The sequence below is a fragment of the Molothrus ater genome, chromosome 14, assembly GCF_012460135.2.
Source record: "Molothrus ater isolate BHLD 08-10-18 breed brown headed cowbird chromosome 14, BPBGC_Mater_1.1, whole genome shotgun sequence".
NCBI classification, from domain to species: Eukaryota; Metazoa; Chordata; class Aves; order Passeriformes; family Icteridae; genus Molothrus; species Molothrus ater.
The window spans coordinates 1,790,497-1,815,664 of NC_050491.2; the positions used below are offsets into that span (position 1 = coordinate 1,790,497).

The window sequence follows — 25,168 nt, forward strand, 5'->3', positions numbered from 1 at the left end:
GGAGTGAATGGCACATTCCCTGTGCAGCCTCCCAGCCCCTTCCCTCCTCACACAGATCCTCTGGTTCTAGACTGGGAGGTTCCACATACACACAGACATCCCCCTTTGTCTGAGGCAGACAGGAAGGGAAGGAGTCTCACTCAGCTGTTGGGCAGTGATAATGGTCTGGCTGGTCCCCACAGCACCAGGGCCACCTGTGAGCATCACCTGCAGTGAGGCACTGGCCTTGCTCTGCTCTCTGCATTCAGGCACTTCCCTTTCCTCTCCCCTGGCAGATATTTTTATTCAGTCAGTCAGATTTCCACCTACACACACACCTACACAGCACAGCTATGGGAAAAACACAGCTAGACTGTGAATACACCCATGGAGAGCTGGAATCAGGATCACGTTCTTGTGAGGATGACTGGGGTCTGTCATCTGTCTGGCACGTGTCAGACAGCTCTGTGGAGAGCACACATGGAAATGTCCCTCCAAACCAGCTTTCCTTCCCCTATTCAAACATTTCCTATGTTCTAATGCCCCTCATCTTCTGTCCTCACTGCAAGTTTGGGGTATATTGTATGCTGTGTTTGTGATTTTATTCATTGCTGTCCTGCACCTTTTATAAATGAACATAAAGTGGGTGTTACCATGGTTTGTAGTAAGGAGAAAACTGCACTCCTGATGGAGGATAAAAAACCTTTAGAACTGTTTCCTCTTTTCCCCCATTTCTCTTTTTTGCCTTCACCCTGCATGTGCACCACCCACTCCCTGTCCTTTGTTCTTCAGAGGATGAGGAGCTGGAGCTGCAGCCAAACCTAAGCTTAGGCAGTGTGAAAATAAACCAAATAACCTCACCCACACCTCTCAGAACCTTTGGGGGGAGTTTTGATCAATTGATCAACCAAACCTTCACCACATCCAGCCCAGAGAGGCCGTGCAAGAAGGGGAGGTGAGGGAAGGGCCCCCCAAACCTGACTGGGGCTCTTTCCCTTTGTGGCTGCAGCGAAGGCGGCGCCGGTCGTGATCCAGAACCTCACAGACCTGGAGGTCAACATCAGCGGCAAGATCCTGCTGGAGTGCAAGGTCAGCGGGACCCCAGAGCCTCAGGTCACCTGGAGGAAGAATGGCTACCCCATCTCAGCAGCATCAGGTGAGCTCCTGCTGCCCAGAGCTGTCTGGGATGTGGGATGTGGGACTGGCAGGGTCACCACCACACAGCACCTACAACTGTGCCCATGACTCAGGCACACACACACAGATCCAAGGATGCCAGGGCACTGCAGGGCTCTCCAGCTTGGACTCTGAGGTGGGAGGAAGCTCCAGACCAGCACACATTGGGATAGCACTGGGAAATCAGGGAGTGCTGCTCAGGCTGCTTGTGTGGGACCTGAGTTTGGGCACCAAACTGAGCCACAGGGTGCACAGGGTCTGGCAACAGGGTCTGGCAACACAGACTGAGCTCCCAGCTGTCCTGGCCATGATAAACTGCAGCAAAGTCACCTGGCAGAGGGGTTCAGGGCATCCCATGGCATATGAAATGTCCTTTATTTCCCACAGCACACTGATGGGAATGTGCTTTCAGCTCTGTGGGACAGAGCCACCATGGGCAGGGCAGCCTCACCTGAGCCTGCAGCCCCTCACCTGAGCCCAGGTGCCTTCCCAGCTCTGTGCCATAGAATCCTGGGATGTGCTGAGCTGGAAGGGACCCACAGGATCATCCAGTCCAATCCTGTCCCTGCCCAGACCCCCAACAGCCCCACCCTGGGCATCCCTGGCAGTGCTGCCCAACCCCTCCTGGAGCTCTGGCAGCCTCGGGGCTGTGCCCATTCCCTGGGGAGCCTGGGCAGTGCCAGCACCCTCTGAGGGAAGAACCTTTCCCTAAAATCCAACCTAACCCTGCCCTGGCCCAGCTCCAGCCCTTCCCTGGGTGCTGTCCCTGTCACAGGGAGCAGAGATTGGAGCTGTCCCTCAGCAGGGTGTTGCAGAGTGCACTGAGGTCTCTCCTCAGCCTCCTCCAGCTGAACAAACCAAGTGCCCTCAGCCCCTCCTCATGAGACCCCTCCAGAGCCTTCCCCTTCCTCGTGGCCTCCTGTGGGTGCTCTCCAATGGCTTCAAGGCTGTTTTATATTCTGTGCTCAAAGCTGCACTGGAGATGAGGCTGCCCCAGTGCAGAGCTGAGTATGGCCTGAGTCCTCCCATAAATCATGGAGAATCCCATGTCAGTAGCTGGTCCTGTGACTTTAATTTTGCATCTTGGACTAGGTAGGAAATCTAGGATCATCCATAATTCAGGTCAGAATGTTCTGAGAGAAACTCTTTATAGCTACTGAAATTTTATAAATAATTCTAGAGGGACAAGCATGTAACTCATCCAACCAATGGAAACATAAATAAAATATTTGGAAAAAACACCTCAGGGTAAATATTTTAGCACAGTGCATGGCAAGTTGTGTGCAGTACTCTTGTTAACAACAACGGGATGCACAGGCAGAACACCCAGAAATTCAAAATGTCCTTCCCTTTTGGATTGCAAGCCTGACCTGTTTCCCTATTTCTACCCCATTCATCCCTCAGTGAAACAGGAGAACTCTCAGTGCAGTACCACCAACCAGGAAAAATGAAATTGGGAAAATCACACATAGAGAAGCCTCTCATAGGTCATTTCTAGGCAACCTCCCTATTCCCACTGCACCTGGCTGCCTGTGAATCCAGGATTGCTTCACACCATTATTTTTCCAAGAAGAGCCTAACTTGAGTTCCATGTTCCCTATGTTAGAAGTCCCATCCCTTCCCACAGCCTTCAGTATTTCCACTGAGCTCCCATTTTTCCAAGTGTATCTTCCTGCTATCAGACATCAATCCTGCATCCCTCTGCTAACTTCTGGATTAATTTCCAGGCTCTACCCCCTCTAAATCAGCAGCTACATTTGCTGTGGTTTAAATGATGCCAAATGATTTATCCAGATGTTGAAAAGGAAAAAAAAGTCAGGGAAAGGTTGCCAGACCAGGAGGAGCACAGGGTTAAAATGTGTCCTCACACCAGAGCCTGCATGGGTGGGAGCTCACCTTCAGCTCTGTCCCCTAAAAGCATTTTTGGCAGGCAGGTTATTGTACCAGCATTAACCAAAATGCCTTGAAACAGGAATTTCCATGGAAAACAACACCCTGGTGATTGAGAGAGTGAAGAAGGACGACGAGGGGCTCTACGAGTGCCGGGCCTCCAACGAGCTGGGCCAGGACAGCACATCAGCCTTCATCAGAATCCAGGGTGAGCCTGCCTGGGGCATGCACAGTGCCACAGGGCTCCCTCAGGGAGTCTGGACACTTTTCTGACCTGGCTGTGCATTCACCTGCAGGTTCTGAGGAGAAATCCAACATTGAGGTGATCATCCTGGTGTGCACGGGGCTGGCTGCCACGCTGTTCTGGCTCCTGCTGACCCTCTTCATTCGCAAACTGAGAAAGGTGAGAGAGCTCCCCTCCTGCACAAAGGCTGGCACCTGTCCCAGCTCATGGTAACTGCAGAGTTAGGGACAAATCTTTGGGACAGATGGTAGAAACACTGGGTGAAATGTCCCTGTAAAATTCAGTCCTTGCTTTGTGTTGACTTCTCCAGAGAACCCTTGCCACTGTGAGGTTTCCTGCCACTTCTGTGGAACCATAAAATCAGGCTCCTCTCTCTCTATGAGTCAAACTGGCTTGTGAGAATAACAAAAAATACCCTAAATCCTCTAAAATGAGGGCTTGATTTCAGCACTTGACTCTAAAAGATATTAAAGAAAGATCCCAGGCTGTCTGCTCTAGAAATGAGCTCAAACCACAGAGCTGATTTGATCTCCTTGTTCTTTTTTCACCTTCCTTTTGTGACTCAAAAAGTAAACTTGCAGTAAAGTTTCAAGGAATTTAGGTCTGCTTTCCTGAAACAAACAGCAAAAAGAAAGGCAAGCACAGCTCCCTGCTCTGCTCTCACCAAATTGCAGTCCCAGTGCTGATCTCTAATATTTGAGTAAAATTTCCCCTCTTCCTGGAAACACAGGGATTAAATTCACATTTTCATCCTTGACCTCAGTTTCACAGAGCAGTGGATAACACTGAATTTCCTTTTACATTTCACTCCTGTTCAAGTCTGCTCACAGAACCCACCCAACCACAATTTCTCACTTTAGTAGCATCAGAAATAGCAATTTCTAGCAATTTTAAATTGCAATAAATTGCAGCCATGAAGTGGGAGAACTGTGGAGAATCAGCACTGCAGAACAAAACACGGTGACAATGCCAAAATATGCAGGAGGAAGTGCAGCTCCTGCAGTTCCCATGGAAAATCATTGATTTCCTTTGGCTAATCCAGGTAGATTTTGTGTTTCCCTCCTCCCAAAAGCCACGAGTAGCAGCCACACACAAACATTTGTGTCTCAGCTGTAGAACAGAAGCAGGAAGCTGCAGTGATGCATTCCTGGCTCCGAATAAAAGTGCCTGCAAGGCAGGGAAGTCCCCGGGCTGCCAGACAGCTCCTCCCTTCGGAACTACAGCGTAAATCCCCTGAATAATCTCCCTGAATAATCTCTCCCCGCCCTGTTTTTAGCCCGATGCCACAGATATTAAAACAGGATACCTGTCAATTATCATGGACCCCGAGGAGATGCCTCTGGACGAGCAGTGTGAGCGCCTGCCCTACGACAGCAGCAAATGGGAGTTCCCCAGGGACAGGCTGCGCCTGGGTGAGTGCTGGGGCTCACACAGGGGGAGGATGGTCCCACATCCTTCCCAGGGACACTGGAGCTCTCAAAGGATGGTCCCAGATCCATCCCAGGGACACTGGAGCTGTCAAAGGATGGTCCCACATCCTTCCCAGGGACACTGGAGCTGTCAAAGGATGGTCCCACATCCTTCCCAGGGACACTGGAGCTCAAAGGATGGTCCCAGCTCCTTCCCAGGGACACTGGAGCTCAAAGGATGGTCCCACATCCTTCCCAGGGACACTGGAGCTGTCAAAGGATGGTCCCAGATCCATCCCAGGGACACTGGAGCTGTCAAAGGATGGTCCCAGATCCTTCCCAGGGACACTGGAGCTATCGAAGGATGGTCCCAGATGCTTCCCAGGGAAGCTGTTGGATAACCCAGCAGGAGCCTGTCACAGTGCCACCCTTGGATCTGGGATCACAGAGGGCAGGGTCAGCCTGATGGAGGGTGAAATGAGGGATTTGGAGACTCTGTCCAAATAGCTGCCACTTCTTTTCCTTGGAAAAGGGAAGCCAAAGTCTTGACAGGGAGGAAAGGTACCTCCAGGTACTGCCTCTGCCAAAAGTGTGATTTCATTCCCATAGAGGAAAAAGGAAAGTGAGTTTTCTTTTGAAGAAAGCTATCAATTCATCAAATAATCACTTCCTTATCAACCACAAGAGCTTGGCTTTGAGCTGTAAAAAGCTCTCATGGAAAAATGAGCCACATTTCACTGAACAGCTCAGTTCGCTGGCTGATGGAGTGAGAAAATGCAAAAAGCTGGCTGTGTTTGTACAGTGAAACTGTAACATCTGTGTGCACTGAGGAGTGCAGGGAAAATACCTGTATTTGTGTGCTCCTGGTGCTGCAGCTGGAAAACATGGAAGGAGGAGAGGACAGAAAAAAATCACAAAATCTGAGATGATGGTGGGACACAGAAATTGGCAGAGCCAAAGAGCCAGACCCTGGGTAAGAGCACACCAGGTAACACAGGCAGGAAAATCCAAATGAAAGGGAAGAGAAACAAAAAGAAGAAAGCAAATCATCCTAAATCCCACTTAGTGCCGCTTTTCCCTCAAATCAGTGTCAATAACTGAAGGGTTAATGTGCTGTGGCTCCCTGAGTGCCTTGCTGGCTCTGTCCATGATTCCTGAGAGATCAGGCTGCCACAATTAACCCAAACTCTGCCTTCCCTGGGCTCCAGGACAGCCCCAGGTGATGTTTGCCCCTCAATCCGTGCAGGTGTCAGCCCTGCCCTCAGTGAGTGCAGTGATTCCCCTCCTCTGTTCTCTCCCGTGCTGGATTGCATCCAGGCCATATGGATAAACCCCTTTATGTATCCATATGCTGCAGGATGTGATGGAGGCTGCTGTGCCTGTGTCTGTGCACTGTGCCTGGTTCTCCTGCACAGCTGAGGTTGCATGTCCCCTCCTGGCTGGTGCAGCTGGGCTCACTCTCAACTCTTGCTTCTCTAGGTAAAACTCTGGGTCATGGTGCTTTTGGGAAGGTGGTGGAGGCGTCTGCTTTTGGCATTGATAAATCTTCAACCTGCAAAACAGTTGCCGTAAAAATGCTGAAAGGTACAAAAATCCCTCTGAGATCCTCCCCAGGCTGCTCAGGGAGCTGGGGGCAGCGAGGGCACGGTGCCCAGCTGGCTGTGCCCTGCAGGGAGTGGGCTCCATGTGGGATCAGCCATCCTGGGGGGATGAAGGGGAGGATGACAGCAGCTCCGTGCTGCTCTGCTGCCTGAGGCTTGCATTCCTCAAGGAAGAAAAGAGCAGCTTCCAGCTCTGTGGGGTGAGGAGGGAAACAGATTACAGAGTGTAATTACAGCAGATAGCCCAAAATTGGAGCTGAGCCTTCCATCCCAGACTAGCCAGATGTAGAACAGTTCAAGAGGCTGGAAAAAAAAAAACACTGCCAGGGGAGTAAATTAGAGACATCTTGCTTGCAATTATTGAAATGAAGGGCAGCTTTCCTGTTGGGTGGAGGGAAGGAGGGAAGGAGGGAACCTGGAGCCTGTTCTTGCACACAGCAAGGACTGAACCATCAGCCACAGGCTGCCTGCTTGGGCAGGGCTTGGGGCTGCTCCTCAGGGGCATCCAAAGGCTCAGCCCATGCTGCCATGGCCCTCAGGCTCCATCCTGCTGCATGACACCATTAACCCCTGCCATGCCACCAGCCAGTGACTGCTGCCATGGGACTTGGCTTCTGCTGCCAGCTGCCTCACCTGGTGCTCTGCTACTCCCATCTCTCTGAAATCACAGAAACACCCATTTGTCACCTCTCTGGACCTCCTTCAGGTCTGGTCTCCCCTCTCGATTTTCCTCCTTGCAATCATCTTCTCTCCTGCTGTTGTATCTTCTGTTCCATGCCCATTTCCAGACCCCTGAAATCCCCTAGAAGTCCCTGATCCAGACATATTCCCATCTCCATCAAAACATACTGTCCTGGACAGCTCTGGGGTTTCATTCCCTTCCATGCTGTGCTTCCCAACTGATCCTCATGTCAGCTCTGCCCTGCCAGCACATATTCAGCAATATTTGGCAGATTCTCCATCGTTTTACGCCTCCCTCCCCCATGGAGGCAGCTGCCTCCTGCTCTGGTGTGCCCCTCCCCAGCTACATGCCCATAATTCATCACTTTCATGAATAAAGCAGATTCTCTAGTGTCAGTTCATCCATCCAGGGAATTTAAAAGGCTCTGGGGATGCCTGCATTTCTGCCATCTCCATGCAGTATGCTCAGCTCTGTTCTGGATTGAAGGCTAAAATTCAATGTGCAGAATTGTCTGAAACACTTCTGAGCTGGCTCTGGGGAAATCAGGAGTGATACCACCCATGGACACAGCACACACTGCTGGCTGAAGGAATCTTGGAATAGCTCCTTCTTTATGACACAGTTTGGAGAAAGATGATGGGGAATTCTACAACCAGATAAAGAGGTTACACCTGTCACACCAAATGATTTGTTATGTAACTGTTTCTTCATATTTAAATCTTACATGATGCAAAGGCAAAGGAAACAGGCCAAAGCCTCTCCTCTTAAAATACATCATGGATGTTTTGGAGGCAAGGCTGGAAAGATAAAGCAGCACCTGAACAAACTTCTGGTCTGAGGGTGCCTGCCTTAAAATAATGTCACTGGCCAGCCAGGGCCCTGTCAGGTTCAAGGCTCACACACAGATCTCAGAAGATTAATTTCTTGGGTCAGTAAGATCTGCTGAGCTTTAGTCATGCTGTGTGTTCCCTGGACCTTCTGGGACACAGCTCCCAGATCTGTGCATCCCTCCTCCCCTGCAGTGGAGCTTTCTGAGCTATTGTGACTGAGTCCTGCTGAACTGCACAGCCCAGCAGAGAGGAGGGGACACCCTCTGTGTGCTGGGGGGGCTTGCAGAGTTGGCTTTGCTAAGCTTGCAAATCTGAGTCCTGGCAAAGGCTCTGTGGGATCAGCTTTGGGGGAAGGGACCGTAACCCTCCATAAGCCACACTGCAGAAAGGAAGAGTACCAAAAGATAAAGTGTTATCCCACTTCAGAAAGGTCAGCAGACAATGAAACAGATGAGTTATTATCTGTGTGAGTCTGAAAAGCCAAGATACTGCAAGGAACCTGGGTGGGTTTTGTTTGAAAGGATAAACAGGATCTTGCTGTGTCCTGTTGAAAATATCCTGTTGTGTAAAGATGATTTTTTTTTTCCTGTTTATCTTAAGCAGAATGTGCAACTACTAATGAATGCAAGGCTCTAATGTCTGAGCTGAAGATCCTCATCCATATAGGACATCACCTGAATGTGGTCAACCTGCTGGGAGCCTGCACCAAAGCTGGAGGTGAGGAGTCCTCAGGAAATCAGGAGCAAAAAAGAAAACATTTTCCAGACACTTTGGGGTGTTGGGAAGTGCCTGTGGTGCAGTCAGTGCAGGTACAGCCATTGCCAGCTCCCTGCTCACAGGAGAGCTCTGCTGCTCCTGCACGATGGGGCCTCATCCCCCCAGGGCTCCTGAGCCTCTCCCAGCCGTGGTGTCACCTCCCTGTTCTCTCTGGAGGCACTGAAGGGAGGAGAACACTGGATTGCAATGAGGTGCCCAATTCCTCCCCATGGGCATTTCCAGGCTTCTTCTCCTTCTCCTTCCCTGCCTTGTCAGGAGGATGCAGCAGGCTGAGCCCTTGGCTCCCTGAGCCTCCTCTCCAGGCAAACACAGCAGTTTCTGCTCTGTGCACCAAAGCCTGGCACAGCCCTGGGTGCAAAGGAGCAGGGCTGGCACAGGGCTGAGCAGGACTGGCCCTGCCTCATAAAGTCCCATAAATGTCAGACCTTTGTCACTGAACATCCCTTCCCACACTGCCTGACAAAGCAGCCCTGCCTCTTACTGTGCTTCAGCTTCACGGGAGCAGCTCCTGAGGATGGCTCCTCACTGCTGACCCCCAAAATCTGTAAAACCTCCCCCAAAAATCAGGTTTAGGAGACCTGAATGCAAGGGAAACCCCAGCGTGAAAGAAATGAAGGGGGGAAACAGGAGAGATGGTGCACAGATCTCTCATCATCTGAGACCCCAAACCCATCAGTTTCCAACAGTTTTTGTCCAATCATGAGGGAAAAGGAAAATTTCAGTGAGGGAGATTTGGGAGGGTGCCAGGGAAGAAATCTTTCCTCCAGCAAGGTGGTTCCAGTTCCTCAGGAAGCAGCAGCCATGGATACTGCTGGGGTCTGCTGCTCCCAGGAATTCACCCCAGAGCCCAAAAGCTTGTGTGGGAACAAGGGGCTCCAGCTGAGGGATTTAGGGGGCAGAAGCAGCAGCCAGGAGCCTTTGCTGGGGCCTGAGAGCAGAGGGGATGGAAAAGGGGATGCTGGGGACTCTCCTGGGCTCACAAGTCCCTGAGGGGGCTCAGCACAAGCAGGAGCCTCAAACCAGCAGCAGGACCAGGGGTCAGTGGTTCTTACCCAAAGCAGCCCCAGAGTTCTGCTTGTTCAAGACACACCTGAGGACTGATCCAAGGCTCTGATTGTCCCATTTCTGAGAAACTTTTTCTCTCAGGAATTCCTCCATTTCCCATTCTCCATCCTGCCCCGTCCTGGGTGGGAGGTGACCCTCCCTCCTCCCTGCCAGGTGCCTGGGCAAAGCTTTGTGGGGCAGAGTGTGGGGCAGAGGGGTGCAGCAGCACCCACAGGGCACGGAGCAGCCTCGAGGCAGGCCCTGCTTTGTTCTCCTGGAGCACTGCAAGTGCAGGAGAACAGCCTGGAGCTCCAGGGGCAGACACAGATCCCAGCTCCTGTGAAATTCCAGCGCTCTCCCTCCCCTGTTAGGCTTTATGTAACCGTGTATTCCTGATGGAGACTGGTATTAAGTATGCACATACATTATTTTAACAAGGTATCAAATAACAGAATTTAACACTTTGCCGGGGTGTCTGATGTTCAGCAGTCAGAACTAATGCAGTGTGTGCTTTACAATGAGGGAACAAAATATGGGGAGGCCATGTCTAGGAAGCGTTTCAAAACCATGAATAAATCACTATGCAGAGCTTTAAAGCTGTTCTGGAATCTGCATTTCCTCAGGGCATCCATGAGGGACATTGGATTTTGGGTTCTTCAGAGCCAAATCTCTTGAGCACGGCCAGATGCCAGCACTGAGCAGAGCTCTGGGGTCAGCCCTGGAACCACTGGGATTTGGGGATTTGGGGATTTGGTGTTTTTGTAGCCACTACAAGGTTTTCAGCCTTGTTTCAGCTGCAGCAGAGGGACTGGGGGTCCTGGAGAGCCCCAAGTTGTGCACTCAGGTGCCCTAGGGCTGGCTGAGTGCAGAACCTGCAGGAATCCACAGGGAGCACCACGGGCTCACTTCTGCCTGCAGTGATGCCTCAGGTTTCAGCTTTTCTATTTTTCAGATTCTGTGCTGCTTTAGTGTGTGGGTCTGGGCTTCATACGAGGGGATGGTGAGCTCTGTGCACAGAGCAGGGAGACAAAACAATTCCTGCTCCAGCTGGGGACCAAGGACAAATGATCCAAATCTCAGCCCAAGAGCACAAACACCATGGGCTGAGAGAGAAAAACAAGGATGGGACTGCATGGGCTAAAGCTGGAATGGGACAATGAACTGCAAGATGCAAATGGAGCAGAACTGATCCCAGGGAGAGACCCCGGGACCATTTTGGGACCATTTTGGTTCATCTTGGGTGCTGGTCCTGGCTGGGCTCTTGTGCTGCCCAAGGTGCATCCATTGAGGCCTCCTAATAAATCCCTGCTTTATTCTTTAGCTCTGTCCAGCCCCTGCTCTAGGGCAGCCTTCACAAGGCATCAGCAGGAATTCAGCACCTCCCTTTCTGTGCTCCCAAAGGCTCCTCTGCCTGGCCCTCACTGTGCCAGGGTCACTGCTCCCTCCTGGTGCCCTTCCAGGCAATGCTGGGCCAGGAGTGACTGCAGCCCTGCCCCTGCCCTGCCCCTGCCCTGCTCCTGCCCAGGAGGATGCAGGAATTCCATCCATCAGGGACCCTGCTGAGCTCCTTCCCCAAGGCCAAGTGCAGCTCTCAGCACTTCCCCTTTGAAGTGCAAACCCCTCAGTCTGAACCAGGCACCTTCTCCAGAGAAAAGGGTTCTGGAGATGAAAGTCTCGGTGTTTGGGGTTGATAATATTCCATGTTTATCCACATCCCAGTCCCATGGATTCACCCTATCTTACATCTGATGATTGCAAAAAATAAAGGTCCAGAGTGCAGCTTTTCCCTTCCCTAACATCTCACACTGCAATATAAAACCATTTCAGGCAGCTCTTAAAAACCTGCATAATTGTGGAAAAGCAGCACTGACTCTGCAGTGCTTTGTAGAGAAGAAGAAAGTGAGAGCACTTTCCAGGCTTTCAGAAAAAGGCTTTCAGGCTTTCAGAAACTTCAAGTTTTCAGAAACTTTTTCTGTTTTTCCAGGCTTTGTCTATGGCCCTGCATACTTTCATTTCCTCTGGTGGCATCAGCTCCACCCAAAACAAACAGTTGTGAAGCCAGCAGAGAAAATGAAAACTGCTCCATGTGCAGAGCAAACCAACCTTAACAGCCTCTGGGATTGTGTTGATCATCCTGAATTGTCCTTGTTTATAAATTAGAAATAAATACCAACTGTTACCATCCAGTGGGGAAAACTAAGAACGTGTTCCCTTCTCTCTACATCCCTACTGGTTGTGTCACTGTGTGTTTCCTCATTTCCTTGTCTGTATAATAGAAATGCCATTTATTTTGAAGAGGATTTGGTAGGATGAATTAGAATTATGTGCTTTGCAGTCCTTCAAAACTCATTTGACTTTCACTGTCTTTTTTAGGTCCTTTAATGGTTATAGTGGAATATTGCAAATATGGAAATCTGTCCAACTATCTCAGAGGGAAAAGAGGAGATTTCATTGCATACAAGGTAAGAAAATGGGACTCTTTCTGTCACAAGGCAAGGAATCCACAACCACTGACAAAAGCTGGATTTGCTCTGCACTGGTACCAAGGCAATTGGGTATTTCTATAGGCACTTTATTTCTCTCCACATTTCAATTTGTACAAGCAAGAAGAGGGATGTATTTTCCCCTGCAGGATCTCACTGCTGTGCTCTCCTAGCATCTCCTAAAGAATGAGTTGTAAGTACACAAACACTCCTGAGCCCTTGAAAGAGAGGGAATTACTTGGGAGATACTTCCCAGCACAAGGGGGGCAACAAAACAGTTGTGAAAAACTGGCATTAAGTGAACTAGGAGAAAGTGAACCCTCCCAAAATACAAATCTGTTTTGGGGATTTTTGTTTCTAGGCCCCAGGTGAAAGCAGTTCATCCTTCCCCCATCTGCTCATTCCATCCTCTGTCCCTTGCCTGTGCCAGCCCTGAAGTCTGTGCTGTAACAACATCCTGGATCATGGATATTCTACATCAAAACCAACCAAGGGTTTGGTTCCCAAACAGCTCTGCATGCACACAACATCTGTGCCAGCACAGACTGGGCTGGGATGGGCACAGGAGCAGAAATCAGGGCTGGGGAGGGATGGGACTGACTCCTCCTTGTGAATATCCAGTGTGGAACAGGCTCTGTGACCCCAGCCCTGCCAGAAACTGCAGCCTCACCAGGGCTGTTTTCCCAGATGACTGCAGTACTATTATTATTATTATTATTATTATTATTATTATTATTATTGTTAAAGCTATTGTGTGCAGGCAGCAGAGTACGTGAGGGACTTGGTGTGAGTGAAGGAGCTTTTCCTGGTGCACTCCCTCAGAATTTCTTTCTCACCATTGTTGCCATGAGTTGAGGGCTGGCTGTGCCTCACTCCCCAGCACAGTGCCCATCATGCACCCACCTGGAGGGGATTTTTAGCATCCTGAGACAGCAAGAGAATTTACAGCCTCTCTCTGCTCACCTCAGTCTCACCCAGCCAGCTTTCAGCTAACTCTGATGTGGAATATTGCTATCAGTGAAAGGGGAATAATAAGTAGGAATAAGTAGGGAACTATAATTTATAGTTAGAACTAATAAAGCCTGGTTTATAAATGGTTTCCCATTTATTCCCACTTCAGGAAACATAATGTTCAAACATGCTCATCTTCAGAGGACCCTTTCTCCTTATAACATTGTCACATATTTTGAACGCCCAAGCATTGCATCATACAAAGCTAAAAATTTGGTTTATGCCATTTCTAGTCCCAGGAAAACTCTGACCAAGCAGAGAAGAGTCTGGATGAGTCCAACAGTGATTTGACTGAACTGATCAAGAGGCGCCTCGAGAGTGTGGCCAGCACAGGCAGCTCTGCCAGCTCAGGATTCATTGAGGATAAGAGCTACAGTGACTCAGAAGATGATGAAGAAGGTAGAAGAACCCTATCTCATCCCAAATCTTTTATTGGAAAGACTTCTGTCACTTGGCCAGTGCCACACACACTGTCACACACTTTACAAGCCCTTACATGGCTTGGCTTGTTCCTGAAATCCCAAATTCTCCCTCTTGCCTGTTCCCCCCTCCAACTTTCTCACAAAAAGAGAGCTCTGTATTGTGTACAAAAGCTGCTCCTGTTGTGTGAGAGGAGAAATAGGAATGTTTTACCAGACTTGTGAGGTCACTCTGTCCCTGGGCTCTTGTCTATAAAGTTTCCCTCACTCCAGCCTGAGGTGTTGTTTCCCCATAGCTAAATGAGTGACTAATGGATGAGGGAACTTTGTTAATCCTCTGATCTCCGGCCTCTGGGTCAGTGGTTGCTCTCCCAGAGCTGTGACTCTGCAGAGATCTCACACCCAGCACTGTGTGTGGGGCTGGGGCCATCAGCACACAGGTGGCACCAGTGCCACCCAGCTCTGGAGCTGTGCCACATCTCTGCCACATTTGTGCCACGTTTTTGCCACGTTTCTGATCTCTCCTAGATGCTGAGGATCTGTACAAGAGGCCCTTGACTCTGGAGGATCTGATTTGCTACAGCTTCCAGGTGGCAAAAGGCATGGAGTTCCTCGCCTCCCGAAAAGTGAGCTCCTTCAGATTCTTGCACAGTATCTGATGTGAAGAAACCCAAACACACTCTTGACTCTGAGAAATCTGCTTTTTGCTCTTCTGTTAGAGTGTTGGAGATCAAGTTAGCTCTGGTGCTTAAGCAGTAATTAGCACTGAAGGGGTTGTGGAGGAACATTCATCATGTTCTTGGCTGCAGGGACTGGCATCTGCAGCAGGAGGGTTTAGATAGAAGGAGTGAAGTCCTCAGAAATGGTGAGACAATTTGTGGAACTGCCTCATAAATAAGCACAGAAGGGGCTTGTAGAGAAAGCTCTTTTTAGTGTGGTGAACAACACCACTACTGAAAAATGAGGAGGGAGTATCCAGTTATTCCTTTAGTTTGTCAGAGGTGTTGGGGACTGGCAGCAAAGTCAGCACTGCCTGGATAAACAGGAAGCAGTTTGCAGCCTGTGGAGCAGCTTTCAGGTAAATGCAGTGTAATCCACAGGGCAAAGTGTGCACACAGCTGAGCCTCACTCACACACAGCCACCAGGGTGTTGGTTTTCCCAGCTTTTACAGAGATGGGGCAACTGAGAGGCATTTTGAAAGGTTTTATTCCATTATCAGTCTCAATGAATACTGAGACACAAGAGATGTAAAACTCAATGCCATTGCATCAGAAGCCACCCTCTTTCCTGGTTACAGTACCTTATACATGTTTTTCCCAAGCCCATTAGCTTTTGCCACACAATGCTGCTATTACTCCTAACACCAATCACCTGTATTTTTACCCCATGTGGTCCTGCTACAACGCATCTTTCACAGTTCTAATTCTCTAAAATATCTGATCCTTTTGCAAGGCCATCTTTTGAAACTTGTTTAGACTTGTTTCTAGTTCAATCTCTCTCTCAATATTTTTCTATTCTATGGCTTTCCTAAGTCAGCACACCTTATCTCAGTGTTTGCATACAGATGTACGAGACTGTGTGAGTTTTCTGTCAGGTTTTGAGAATTCTTTACAAATCCATTTCCCACACCAGGGCATCCCCCAGAAACCCTGAGTGGGGTTATCCCACCTCACACCCTCCTGGAGCTGCACTGGCAAACGTAGCTGCAGCTGCTTTTTGGCCTCTCTGAAATTTCCCAAATAATGAGAAAATAGGACTCCCTCCCTTGCTGTAACTGCAAAGTTACTTCAGACAGAAAAATCAGAAAATTGACTCCAATGTTGGTTTGTTCCCTGAGTTATTCCTCCTTTTGCATATCCCAGTGTATTTGGAGCAGATTCCCACTCATTCTCTGAGCTGCTCCCAGCGCAGTTCATTTCTTTCCCCCTTCCCAAAGAATCTCTCCTGCCTCCAGCTGGAGCAGGGGCTCCTTGCCCAGCCCCCTGTGAGCCTGTGTCCTTCCCTGGCAGTGCATCCACCGGGATCTGGCAGCCAGGAACATCCTCCTGTCCGAGAACAACGTGGTCAAGATCTGTGACTTCGGCCTCGCCAGGGACATCTACAAAGACCCCGACTACGTACGGAAGGGAGATGTGAGTGCAAGAAGCTTCAGTTGTTACCCTCAAGCTGGGCTTGGGCACATCAGTACCTGCAGATCTGGTAACCTGTTGTGGTTCTGGCTTTTAGGCACGGCTTCCCCTCAAGTGGATGGCTCCAGAAGCTATTTTTGACAAAATTTACACCACGCAGAGCGACGTGTGGTCTTTCGGAGTGCTGCTGTGGGAAATATTTTCTCTAGGTGAGAATGGTTTCAAACCCTTTTTTCTCCCACTGATTTATGGCTTCTTAGCTAAGAAAAGCTTTAAACAAAAGGTGATCATGTGGGGCAATGCTTCTGTTTCACTGAGGATGAGTGCACAGTGCAAACCAGGTGTAAAAAACCCCAGTTTCAGTGAGAATTCCACCTGACAAAGGACATGAAAACACTGGAAAGGGAGACCAAAAATCCAAAATCCTGAACCTAACATTTGTACCCACTGAAAGCAACAGAGCCCAGAGATAAAATACAAGCCTCTGCTGCTGGGAGTGGGAGATTTCTTGGAGAACAATGAAGAAGTTTCCTATCAAACCCCACCTGCTTCAGGGAACCCCACAGCTGTCACCCTGCTGTGGGCACAGTGGCTGCTGCTGGCAGCCTATGCAGCAGGAGCCCACATGATATTTTATCCCAGCTTGATCATCCACTCCACAAAATCTAAGATTTTCTAGGTAAGAAAAATCTCCTGGCAGCAGCTGCTGTTGGGTTGTGCAGGAGCAGTGCTGGGCTCAGCCTAAACCCTTTTGGCAGCAGACCAAGGGTAGAATGTGGGCTCTTGTGGCTGCATCATTTGCAAGCCACAACATTTCTAAAAGAATAATAATGATGTTCTTTATGTAGCTGAGATGTCATCCCAGGATGCTGTGAGAAATCTCAGCCTCTCTGAGCTCTGGTTTCTGTCCAGCAGATAAAGCTGTGAGACCAACACAAGCAGCCCTACAGACACTTGGACTGTGCTGCTCTCAGATTCTCCTTGCAGAGGGGCAAGATTTGTTTTCCTGGGGGAATTTAGGAATGTCAGCTCTGGCTTTTTAATCAGCATTTGCAGACAAAGGAAAACAAGAAGCATTGTCAACTTAAGCTGCTGGATTTTAGAGCAAACTCTAATCTCCTTCTATCTTTGGTTCATGGATCAGTTGAAATTAATGATTGGGCTCAAGATGCCAAGTGAAAATGCAAAGTCTGGAGCTGTTTCTATCCTAATCTTTACTTGGGGCTGGCTGCAAAATCATAACCTGCTCTCAGTCCAAGTCTTTGATTTGGACTTTCCCTGCTCCACATCTGCTCACCAAGCAGAAAGTTCACACTTGAGTGGTTGAAACAAGTGGCAGCTGCTGCTTTCCCTGGGGCTCAGCCCTGGTTTCTGGGTGTTGTTATTTTGGGGTGAGCCCTCCATGGCTCTGTAACAGCATCACCTCACCTACTGCAGGTGTAGAAGCAGCACAGAAAGGCAAAGCTCCAGAAGCACCAGGAGTGCCCTGGTTTTATCAGATCATTCAGGAAGATGCTTTAGCATCAGCATCCAGACACACACTCGGGGACAGGGTCTCCACTGGGAACCAAAGGGCTGGAATGCTGATGAATCCAAGGGGCACTGCAGAAACAAAGTTTGTACCACTCCCAAAGGTCCTGACAGAATTTAACAGATGGCCTTTAATACTGAACACTAATACAAATTAAAATCCAGTCAGTGAAATTCACCTCTATTTTAATCTATTTTTAAAAAAACGTGTTATCTGGGTTCTTTTAGCCCCTTTCTTGGCACTGTCCCCTTCTGAATTTGGAACCTCCCAAATGGCTCCAGGGGCTGCCACCCGTGCAGCAGCTCCTGCCCTGCCTGTGACGTAGATCACAAACTGCTTTTTCACTTGGTGGCACAGGCTCAAAACCAGTCATTTTCTCTGAGAGGGTTTTTCATCCAGCTCATCCAGGCATGCCTGTGGTTTGGCACTGCTCACATCTGCAGCTCAAATTATAAATATTTAATTAAGGATTTGTGTCACTGATTGAATTCTGTCATATAAAAGTTTTACAGATCATTGAGAGCCATGAGATGGAAGTTATTTGTCGTTGCCACAGGGTGTGTTTTGGCTCCCATTTACAGCTGCTGCTCTCACTGGGTCCCACAGGCTGAGCACCCTCTAAAAAAGGGAAAAATACTGATTGGGAAAATGCAGAGTGTAGTTTGTGTTGGGAAGGACAATAGGCTGCCTGCAGAAAGGCTGGATCTGCTTTGGTGATATACAGGGAAATACAGGACTTGAGGGAATATTAATTTCCATCTGGGGCTGAGTTTGCAATGAGGTTTAAATTGTTCCAATGGGGTCAGCACACCTCGTGTCAGGTGGTGCCAGCAGTGTTTAACACATCCTGAAATCACTCATGGTACAGAATGTCAGTGTCTCCTGGAATTTCAATGTGCACTGTTCCAAAAGCAATCAGAGATAATTATGTAAACAAGCAGTGCCTGGTAGTAACATCAGCATCTCATTATCCCACTAAAATAAAACCAAGATCAAAAGAGGGCTCCCATATCCAATGCATGCCACATCTTTGAGCATTTTGAAGGAGATTTCCCCTAAGGAAAACATCATGTGTAGGCCTTACACCATATGTTCCAGCCTACATTTCTCCCAAGCTGTCTCAGCATTCCAAATCCAAGTTATCAGACTGATCCCATAGTCCAGATAAATCAGTGCTGAGTGGAAGTGGGAAAGGGAGAGTTCCTTGCTTTTATGATCTGAGCTGCCTCCAGCTGGTAGGAGGCCAGCACTGGCCAAAATATAAATTACTAAAAGATCCTCCAGTCAAAAATGAATCATAGACTCATGGAATGTTCAGGGGTCGGAATGGATCTTCAAGATGATCTATTCCCAACCCCTCCTGCCATGGGCAGGACACCTCCTGCTAAACCAGGCTGCTCAAGGCTTCATCCAACCTGGTTTGGAACACTGCCAGGGTTGGGGCATCCACAACCTCCCTGGGCAACCTGTGCCAGGGCCTCACCACCCCCCAGTAAAAGATTTCATCCCAATATTTAACCCAAATGTCCCTCCTTTCAGTTTGTCCCAGTACTCCTTGTCCTATCCCTGTTATCCTTTGCCTTCCCTGTACTTGCTCTCACCAACATCTTGAGTTGATCTGATCTGTGATGAAACCAGAGAAAGCTCAGATTGTGAGAGCAAATGGGATTCTCCATCCATGAGATGAGCAGTTAATTCCTGGAATTCTCTATCCATGAGATGAGCAGTTAATTCCCAGGTTATTCTGAGCATAATGACAGGAAGGTCTGGGTATAAAGCAGAAATGCTGGTGCTGCCTCTCCCCAGCTTACATAACTCCAGGAAACACTGTCAGTCCTGTGCCCTGGTACCTGCACATCCAGAAGTGCTGTGGGTTCAGAGGCATCCCTGGGCTCTGGGTGTCCTGGGAGCCCCTTTGAGCTGAGATTCCTTCTCAGGCAGTGCTGGGCTCTCAGCTCCCCAGTGCAGGCTCTGCACACTGAGCAGTCAGGTTCACAGAGTAGAGCAATTCTGGAGCAGCCACATTTTGACCCCTTCTTCAATGCTTTATCCAAAAGATTTCTGCTGTTCTCATTGTGCCCCCAAGTGCACAGCACATGATGGTGTTTGCAGGAATATGCAGGAATGTTATAGCCAGTAAATCATACACAGATTCTTCCAGGGCTGGATACAGATTCCATTCAATCTCCCATGTTAAGACTTGATGAAATTGTTTCCAAATTTATCATCCAGCCTCTGGGATGCCAAAATGTCCAAGACAAGGGTTGTGCTGCACAGGAAGCATTGGTTTAGGGGGGAGGAAGAGAGGGAAGTTACAAATCTTTTTGTTTCATCCACTGTAGGTTCAGTAGCATTTTAAATCTCAGCTTAGACTTCTTCTGAATTTTACCTGTGAGCTCTGGATTACTCAAAGGCCAGAGCACTCTCCCAAACTTTTGTGGGAGTTAACACAAAGCTCCTTCACAGCATTCAACTCCACAAAACAATTCCAGTTGCCACAAGCTGTCCTGCCAGGGTTCAGCCAACGCTTGAGTGGCACTCCAGGTAAACAGCAGTGAACAGAGTCAGCAAAGAAAACAAGGCTGCAAGGCTGGAAGGTCACTGCCAAGGGAGCCTTCCCTGGGGGATAATGCATATCCAGTGGCTGGTGAACCAGGAGAGGAGCAACTCCACTCAGGGGATTGAACCCACTCAAGGTTCTCGTGGTCCTGGCAGGGGCCAGGTGCCCACAGCCCTCTCTGCACCTGCTCACAGGGGTTCTCAGGCAATGAAGGATGAGCAGGAAGGAATTACTCACTCTGTGTGTATCCTCCCAGTGCAGGATTCTGGCAGGGTAGCAGTTTGGAAAGCACCAAGGAACCCATTGAATGAGCTGGAACTTTTCTACCACTGACCAAGAGATACTTTAGTCTTAAACTAATCAAGTTTATTTCTCCTCTGCCCTATTTTACCTTGGAGTGGTATCACAAAAGCAGAGGAGACAGTGTGATTGGAATCTCTGAAGGGACAGAGTGAATCTGTGGGGTTTCCAAACCAAAAATGCAGATTGTGAGTGACTGCAACTCCTTCTTCACTTGAGCTTGTGTGACTGCCAGGCTCTGGGTGACATCAAATGCTCAGCAGAGACCCCCTGGGCTGGGACACAGACTGTGCCATCCTGAAGCCCTGTCATTTCTCCCCCCAGGTGCCTCTCCATACCCTGGGGTGCAGATAGATGAGGATTTCTGCCGGCGGCTCAAGGAGGGGACCCGGATGAGATCTCCAGAGTATTCCACTCCTGAAGTGTAAGAGCTGCTGGGAGCTGTACACCTCACAAAAGAGATTGTGGGGAGGGGGAGGAGACCACAGCTGGGTATTTTATGTTCAGTAAAGCTGTGATTGAGTATATTCTGGGTGTCTGACAGCACGGACTAATGCTAAGGACAGCCCAAGTCAGCCTGACCTTTGCCAACAAGAAGATGATCAGATGCCCCATGTCAGCTGTAGTTCATGGAGCTACTCATGTTTACTACATGCAGCTACTCATGTGTACATGCAGCTACTCATGTGTTCTACACCTACTCATGTAGTTCATGGAGCTCAGACTTCAGATTCTGTGACAGAAACCCAGTACTCATAACCAGGAGTTAGTTCAGCAGTGTCTGCAGGGCCCAGCAGCCAGACTCTAAGTTAGGGGAAAACCAAAATCCTGCAGGCTCAGCTGAGGCAGGAGCATGGAAGCAAAAAGCATCCCACATGGAAACTAAACCAGAATTTCAGCATGTGGAGATCTGAACCCCTCTCAATCCAAAGACCCACCAAAGCAAGTAGCAGTGGAATGAAAGAGCTTGGAAGCAAAGCTGCCATCCTTTGCCATTCCTAATGCCTGCTTTTCCTGCAGCTACCAGACCATGCTGGACTGCTGGCATGGGGTGCCCACGGAGAGGCCGACGTTCACCGAGCTGGTGGAGCGCCTGGGGGATCTCCTGCAGGCCAACGTGCAGCAGGTACAGCAGGGCCACCCCTCTGCAAAAACGGGCATCTGGGGTGTGCAGGGGCTAAGTTATTAAACACCAACATGAGACTTCACCTCCTAGCACAGCTCAGCAGGAAAATCCCTGCTGGGATGAGTAAAGACAATGTTAACTACTCAGATGTACTACTCAGATGTTAACTTTATTTCTGATTTTCTTCACCTCCTGAACTTTGTCTCTCATTTCCAAGTTTATGTTCACCAGTGCTCTTGGGAGCTTTGCAATTATGCAGCTTAAAGCACAGAAAGTCAGGTATATAATGATTAATTTCATAATAGTTAAACCAGTTGTTTTCTTCTTCAGTAAAAACAACCAGATCAGTTATGCAATTGCCAATTTAATTGAAGAAGAAATCAAATACTCTCCTCCAGCTCCTTCCTGTTTGTAAACAAATTTAGTGGAGCTGAGTTGAAGAGGGCCCAGTCTGCAATAGGAAGAGCTTGTGAGTTTGATTCTATAACCAAAGTAAATTGAGGAGACATAAAAATCATGATAAGGGAATAGGGCACTTAACTGCTTCTCAAAATTAAAAACAAAAAGAAGCACAGGGAAATTTGGACAAATAGTTTCAGGAGCTGAAGGCAGAGTCATTCCTGAGGATTGCTGCAGGGGGGTAATGACAATGCAGAGCTCATTACCATGTGCAGCAGCAATTCCTGGGAAGGACAAGGAATTCAATCCTTTCAGGCTCCCATTTTAAGGCCTGGCTCTTCCCAAGCTCCTGAAGTTGAACAAAACTGAGCAGTTCATGGGCCATTGGTTCTGACCTGGACTGGAATCCCCCAGCCCATATTCAGCCACCCCACATCACAGGGTTCCCAAAGTGCCCCAGTTCCCTCACAAAGCCTCCTGCACAGTCGTTCTTGGGTGAAGTGTGCATTCCACTTCCATAACTTCCACAGGGTGTGAGGAACATGATAATCACCTTGAACAAACACCACAGTTAAGTTAAAACCCAATTGAGTCCTTCCTCATCACAAAGCTCTGTAGGATACAATAACCTCTCACATCTGAGATGCAGCACAAAATGAACTTTACCAGCTTTGTGCTCTTTTCTGTTTTTAATTTCACAGGATGGCAAAGACTACATTCCACTGAACATCACCTTGTGTCCAGATGGAGAATCCAACTCTAAAACCTGCCCTGTGGAAGAAAACTTGAACAATGGAGTGAATCGCTGGAGTGCAGTAGAAACTGGGTGAGAACAGCAGATACAGGGTGGGGGAAAAGAAACATTTCACTGTCTGGTGTCCTGCCTTGGTATGGCTGGTGAAAGAAGCAGACAGGTTTGTCATGGTGTTGGTCATTAGACACAAGAGGTGACAAAAGAGAAGTGGTCCAGGAAACTGGGCTGTGTGAGGAGGAAACCGAGCTGCAATGGGTGCAGAACCTGCCTGGGCTTTGTGCTGACCCCTTGACTCTCCTGCTTTCAGAAACAACAGCAAGAAGAGACCCCTGAGTGTGAAGACTTTTGATGAGGTGCCAGTGGAAAAGGAGAAAGTGATGCATGAGGTAAGAGAGGTGACTGCAGCCTTCCCCAGCAGGTTCACAGATCACTCAGCAGCAGCACCAGAAACTCTAATGAGAGCTTTTGGAATAATTTGGTAGGAGAGAACTTTAAATCAGGCAGAAGATTTGGCTCTGGCACCTTACATCCAGGGCTGTATGACAAAAAAGAGGGACCTGCATTTCTCTTAACAAATAATTTAAGGAGAAGCTCACATGTGATTACCCTGGCTTTGATCAGGCTAAGGGATTTTATATTCAAGACATATTTCAAGATGTTTTTCCACCATAAGAAAGTGGCAGCTCATTGAAATGAAGCTCTTGGAGGGACATGTGTCCAGAACACATCCTGGCTGGCCAAGACAATCACTTGGTGGGGGTGAGGGTGTTCAGTTCTGGGTGTTCTGATCCTGGTGGTGATTCACACAAAGGGCTTTAACCCTGGATTTTCCTCACTGCAAGTGAATGTATTTATTGCCAGTTTAATGCCATTGCAGGGTGGGAGAGTGTTAAAGGGTTTAATTTTGCTCCAGGGGAAAGCAAAGGTTTGTTTTGCTCCAGAATGAGGGTTCTGCTTGTTGGCTTCCTCTGAAGTTATGGGTGGGATTTTCTTATTTAAAAATTCCCCAAGAACAACTCCTGAATTCCCTCTGTGGTCCAGGCAGCCCCTGGCTGCAGCTCCATGTGCTGCCTCACTGGCACCTGCTGTGTCCCTAAGGAGGACAGGGACATTTCTGCAATGCACAGATGCTCCAGGGGGATCAAAGTTTAGGGACAAAGCCTGGATCCCTCAGGAATCCTCCTGGCACAGGAGGAGCAGCAAAGGAAAGCTCAGCTGAGGGTCCCTCTTGGACAGAGCAGCTCCCTTGGGAAGGCTCAAGTCTGCAGCTCCAGCTTGTCCTGGAAATATTTCATGTCCTTGCCCAACACAGCCTATTTGTCATTTGTTCTCTGCTGAGCACAAACTGAGGCCCATTATTGCCTTGTATTTTCCCAGATGGAATTTCTGCCTCTTTATCAATGCATCTCAGGGATTAGCAGGCTTAGAAATTTCCCTGGCTCCTGCATCTTCCCTCTTGCAGGATAAAATCTGTCCCTGTGAATCACACAAAGACATTTGCTAGATCAATGCAGTCTCAAGAGATTATTGCTGCCAGCAGGAGCTTTACCTGCCTAAGAGCTCCCTGCTCATTTTCTAATAAACCTTTACATGAGGGTGAAAAGTTTCCAAAAAGGGTGATAAGACATCAAGAGATCAGAAATAAATGTGATGTTACAACAAGGGTCTTTTAAATCTAAAGCAGTGTGTGATCTGCTTTTGGACAGTGCAAGTGTACTTTGGTTATTGAAGTTTTCCTCATTATCAACCCTGAATTGTCATTAGGTCATTATTTCAAAGAGCTGCCTGAGCTCTCCAAGTGCTCCAGCACACCTTCCTGCCATTGTGCAGTTATCTGCAATCTCTGTGGAGATTCTTTTAGCAGAGAGGTGTAAGCAAAATGCAGAGCAGCCCCCAGATGAACTGTTCCTAGACTGTTCCCTGTTTGGAGGGGAAACAGTCGAGACAAAACCCAGAGACAAGCTGGGTTTTACTGGGGGTTTGACATTAATTCAGGCTTTCACTTTATACTTCCTAAACTCACTTATAAACTGATCTTAATAACAACTGGTAGATGACCAGAGCATGTATAAAAATGCTTTTTCTTGTTATTTATGGTTTGATGAGATTATTTTTTATATCTTGATCAGTTTGATTGGCAAAATCAGACTGAAAGTTTCTCTTCTGTGTTGAGAGCTTTTGCTATCTTGGCTCTGACAAATGCACAGATGTGCAACTATCCAGCATCACAAAATATTTCAAATGCAAAGAAACACCCAGAGCATTTAATGTTATTAAATAACTTAAAAAGAGGATTGTAATGTCTGTGTACTTGCATAAACTTAGCACAAAGTTTAACTGCAGCCTCAAGACTCAGCTTTAGGTGCAGCAGAAGCACAACCCCAACTTGAATCGAGACAGTTTTGTTGGACAGCTCATAAAAAAATCCATAAAGGCCAGGGCCATCCATCTTTACAAAGCAATTGCATTTACAAAATGCTACTGAACTTCCACTTCCTTCAAATCCCAGTGTTTCTAATTGTGTATTTCCAGTGGGTATTTAAGGAGCTTTTCCTTGGAGGAGCTCAGCCAGAATTATTGGATAGATTCTTTATGAATCTCAGTCTATTCATATCTCAGCTATCCTACGTACATGGTGCCCATATGTCATGCTTAATATCAGTTTCAAATTTGAAAATGTCAAATTATTTTTTGATATGTTCATTTTAAGGGTGCTCTTTGGAAATGCAGATCAAAACCTTTAATGTCATAAAAACAAGTGAAACATTCCCAGGCTCCAGAGCAGCATTATCAGGAACACTTGGATAAAAACTGATAACACAG

General features: G+C 48.2%; 1 protein-coding gene across 1 annotated transcript in view; it reads left to right on the forward strand.

Annotated features, from left to right (window-relative positions):
* The window catches only part of LOC118698642 (vascular endothelial growth factor receptor kdr-like), a 129,718-nt gene that overhangs the window by 89,727 nt on the left and 14,823 nt on the right, over positions 1-25,168 (forward strand). The window contains exons 14-28 of the mRNA XM_036402101.2: positions 989-1,135; positions 3,128-3,253; positions 3,342-3,448; positions 4,566-4,701; positions 6,178-6,282; positions 8,415-8,528; positions 12,006-12,094; positions 13,360-13,525; positions 14,074-14,171; positions 15,556-15,678; positions 15,773-15,884; positions 20,391-20,490; positions 21,087-21,192; positions 22,293-22,417; positions 22,653-22,731. Coding sequence (XP_036257994.1) covers positions 989-1,135; positions 3,128-3,253; positions 3,342-3,448; positions 4,566-4,701; positions 6,178-6,282; positions 8,415-8,528; positions 12,006-12,094; positions 13,360-13,525; positions 14,074-14,171; positions 15,556-15,678; positions 15,773-15,884; positions 20,391-20,490; positions 21,087-21,192; positions 22,293-22,417; positions 22,653-22,731 — 1,733 coding nt within the window. The remainder of the gene's footprint in view (positions 1-988; positions 1,136-3,127; positions 3,254-3,341; positions 3,449-4,565; positions 4,702-6,177; positions 6,283-8,414; positions 8,529-12,005; positions 12,095-13,359; positions 13,526-14,073; positions 14,172-15,555; positions 15,679-15,772; positions 15,885-20,390; positions 20,491-21,086; positions 21,193-22,292; positions 22,418-22,652; positions 22,732-25,168) is intronic.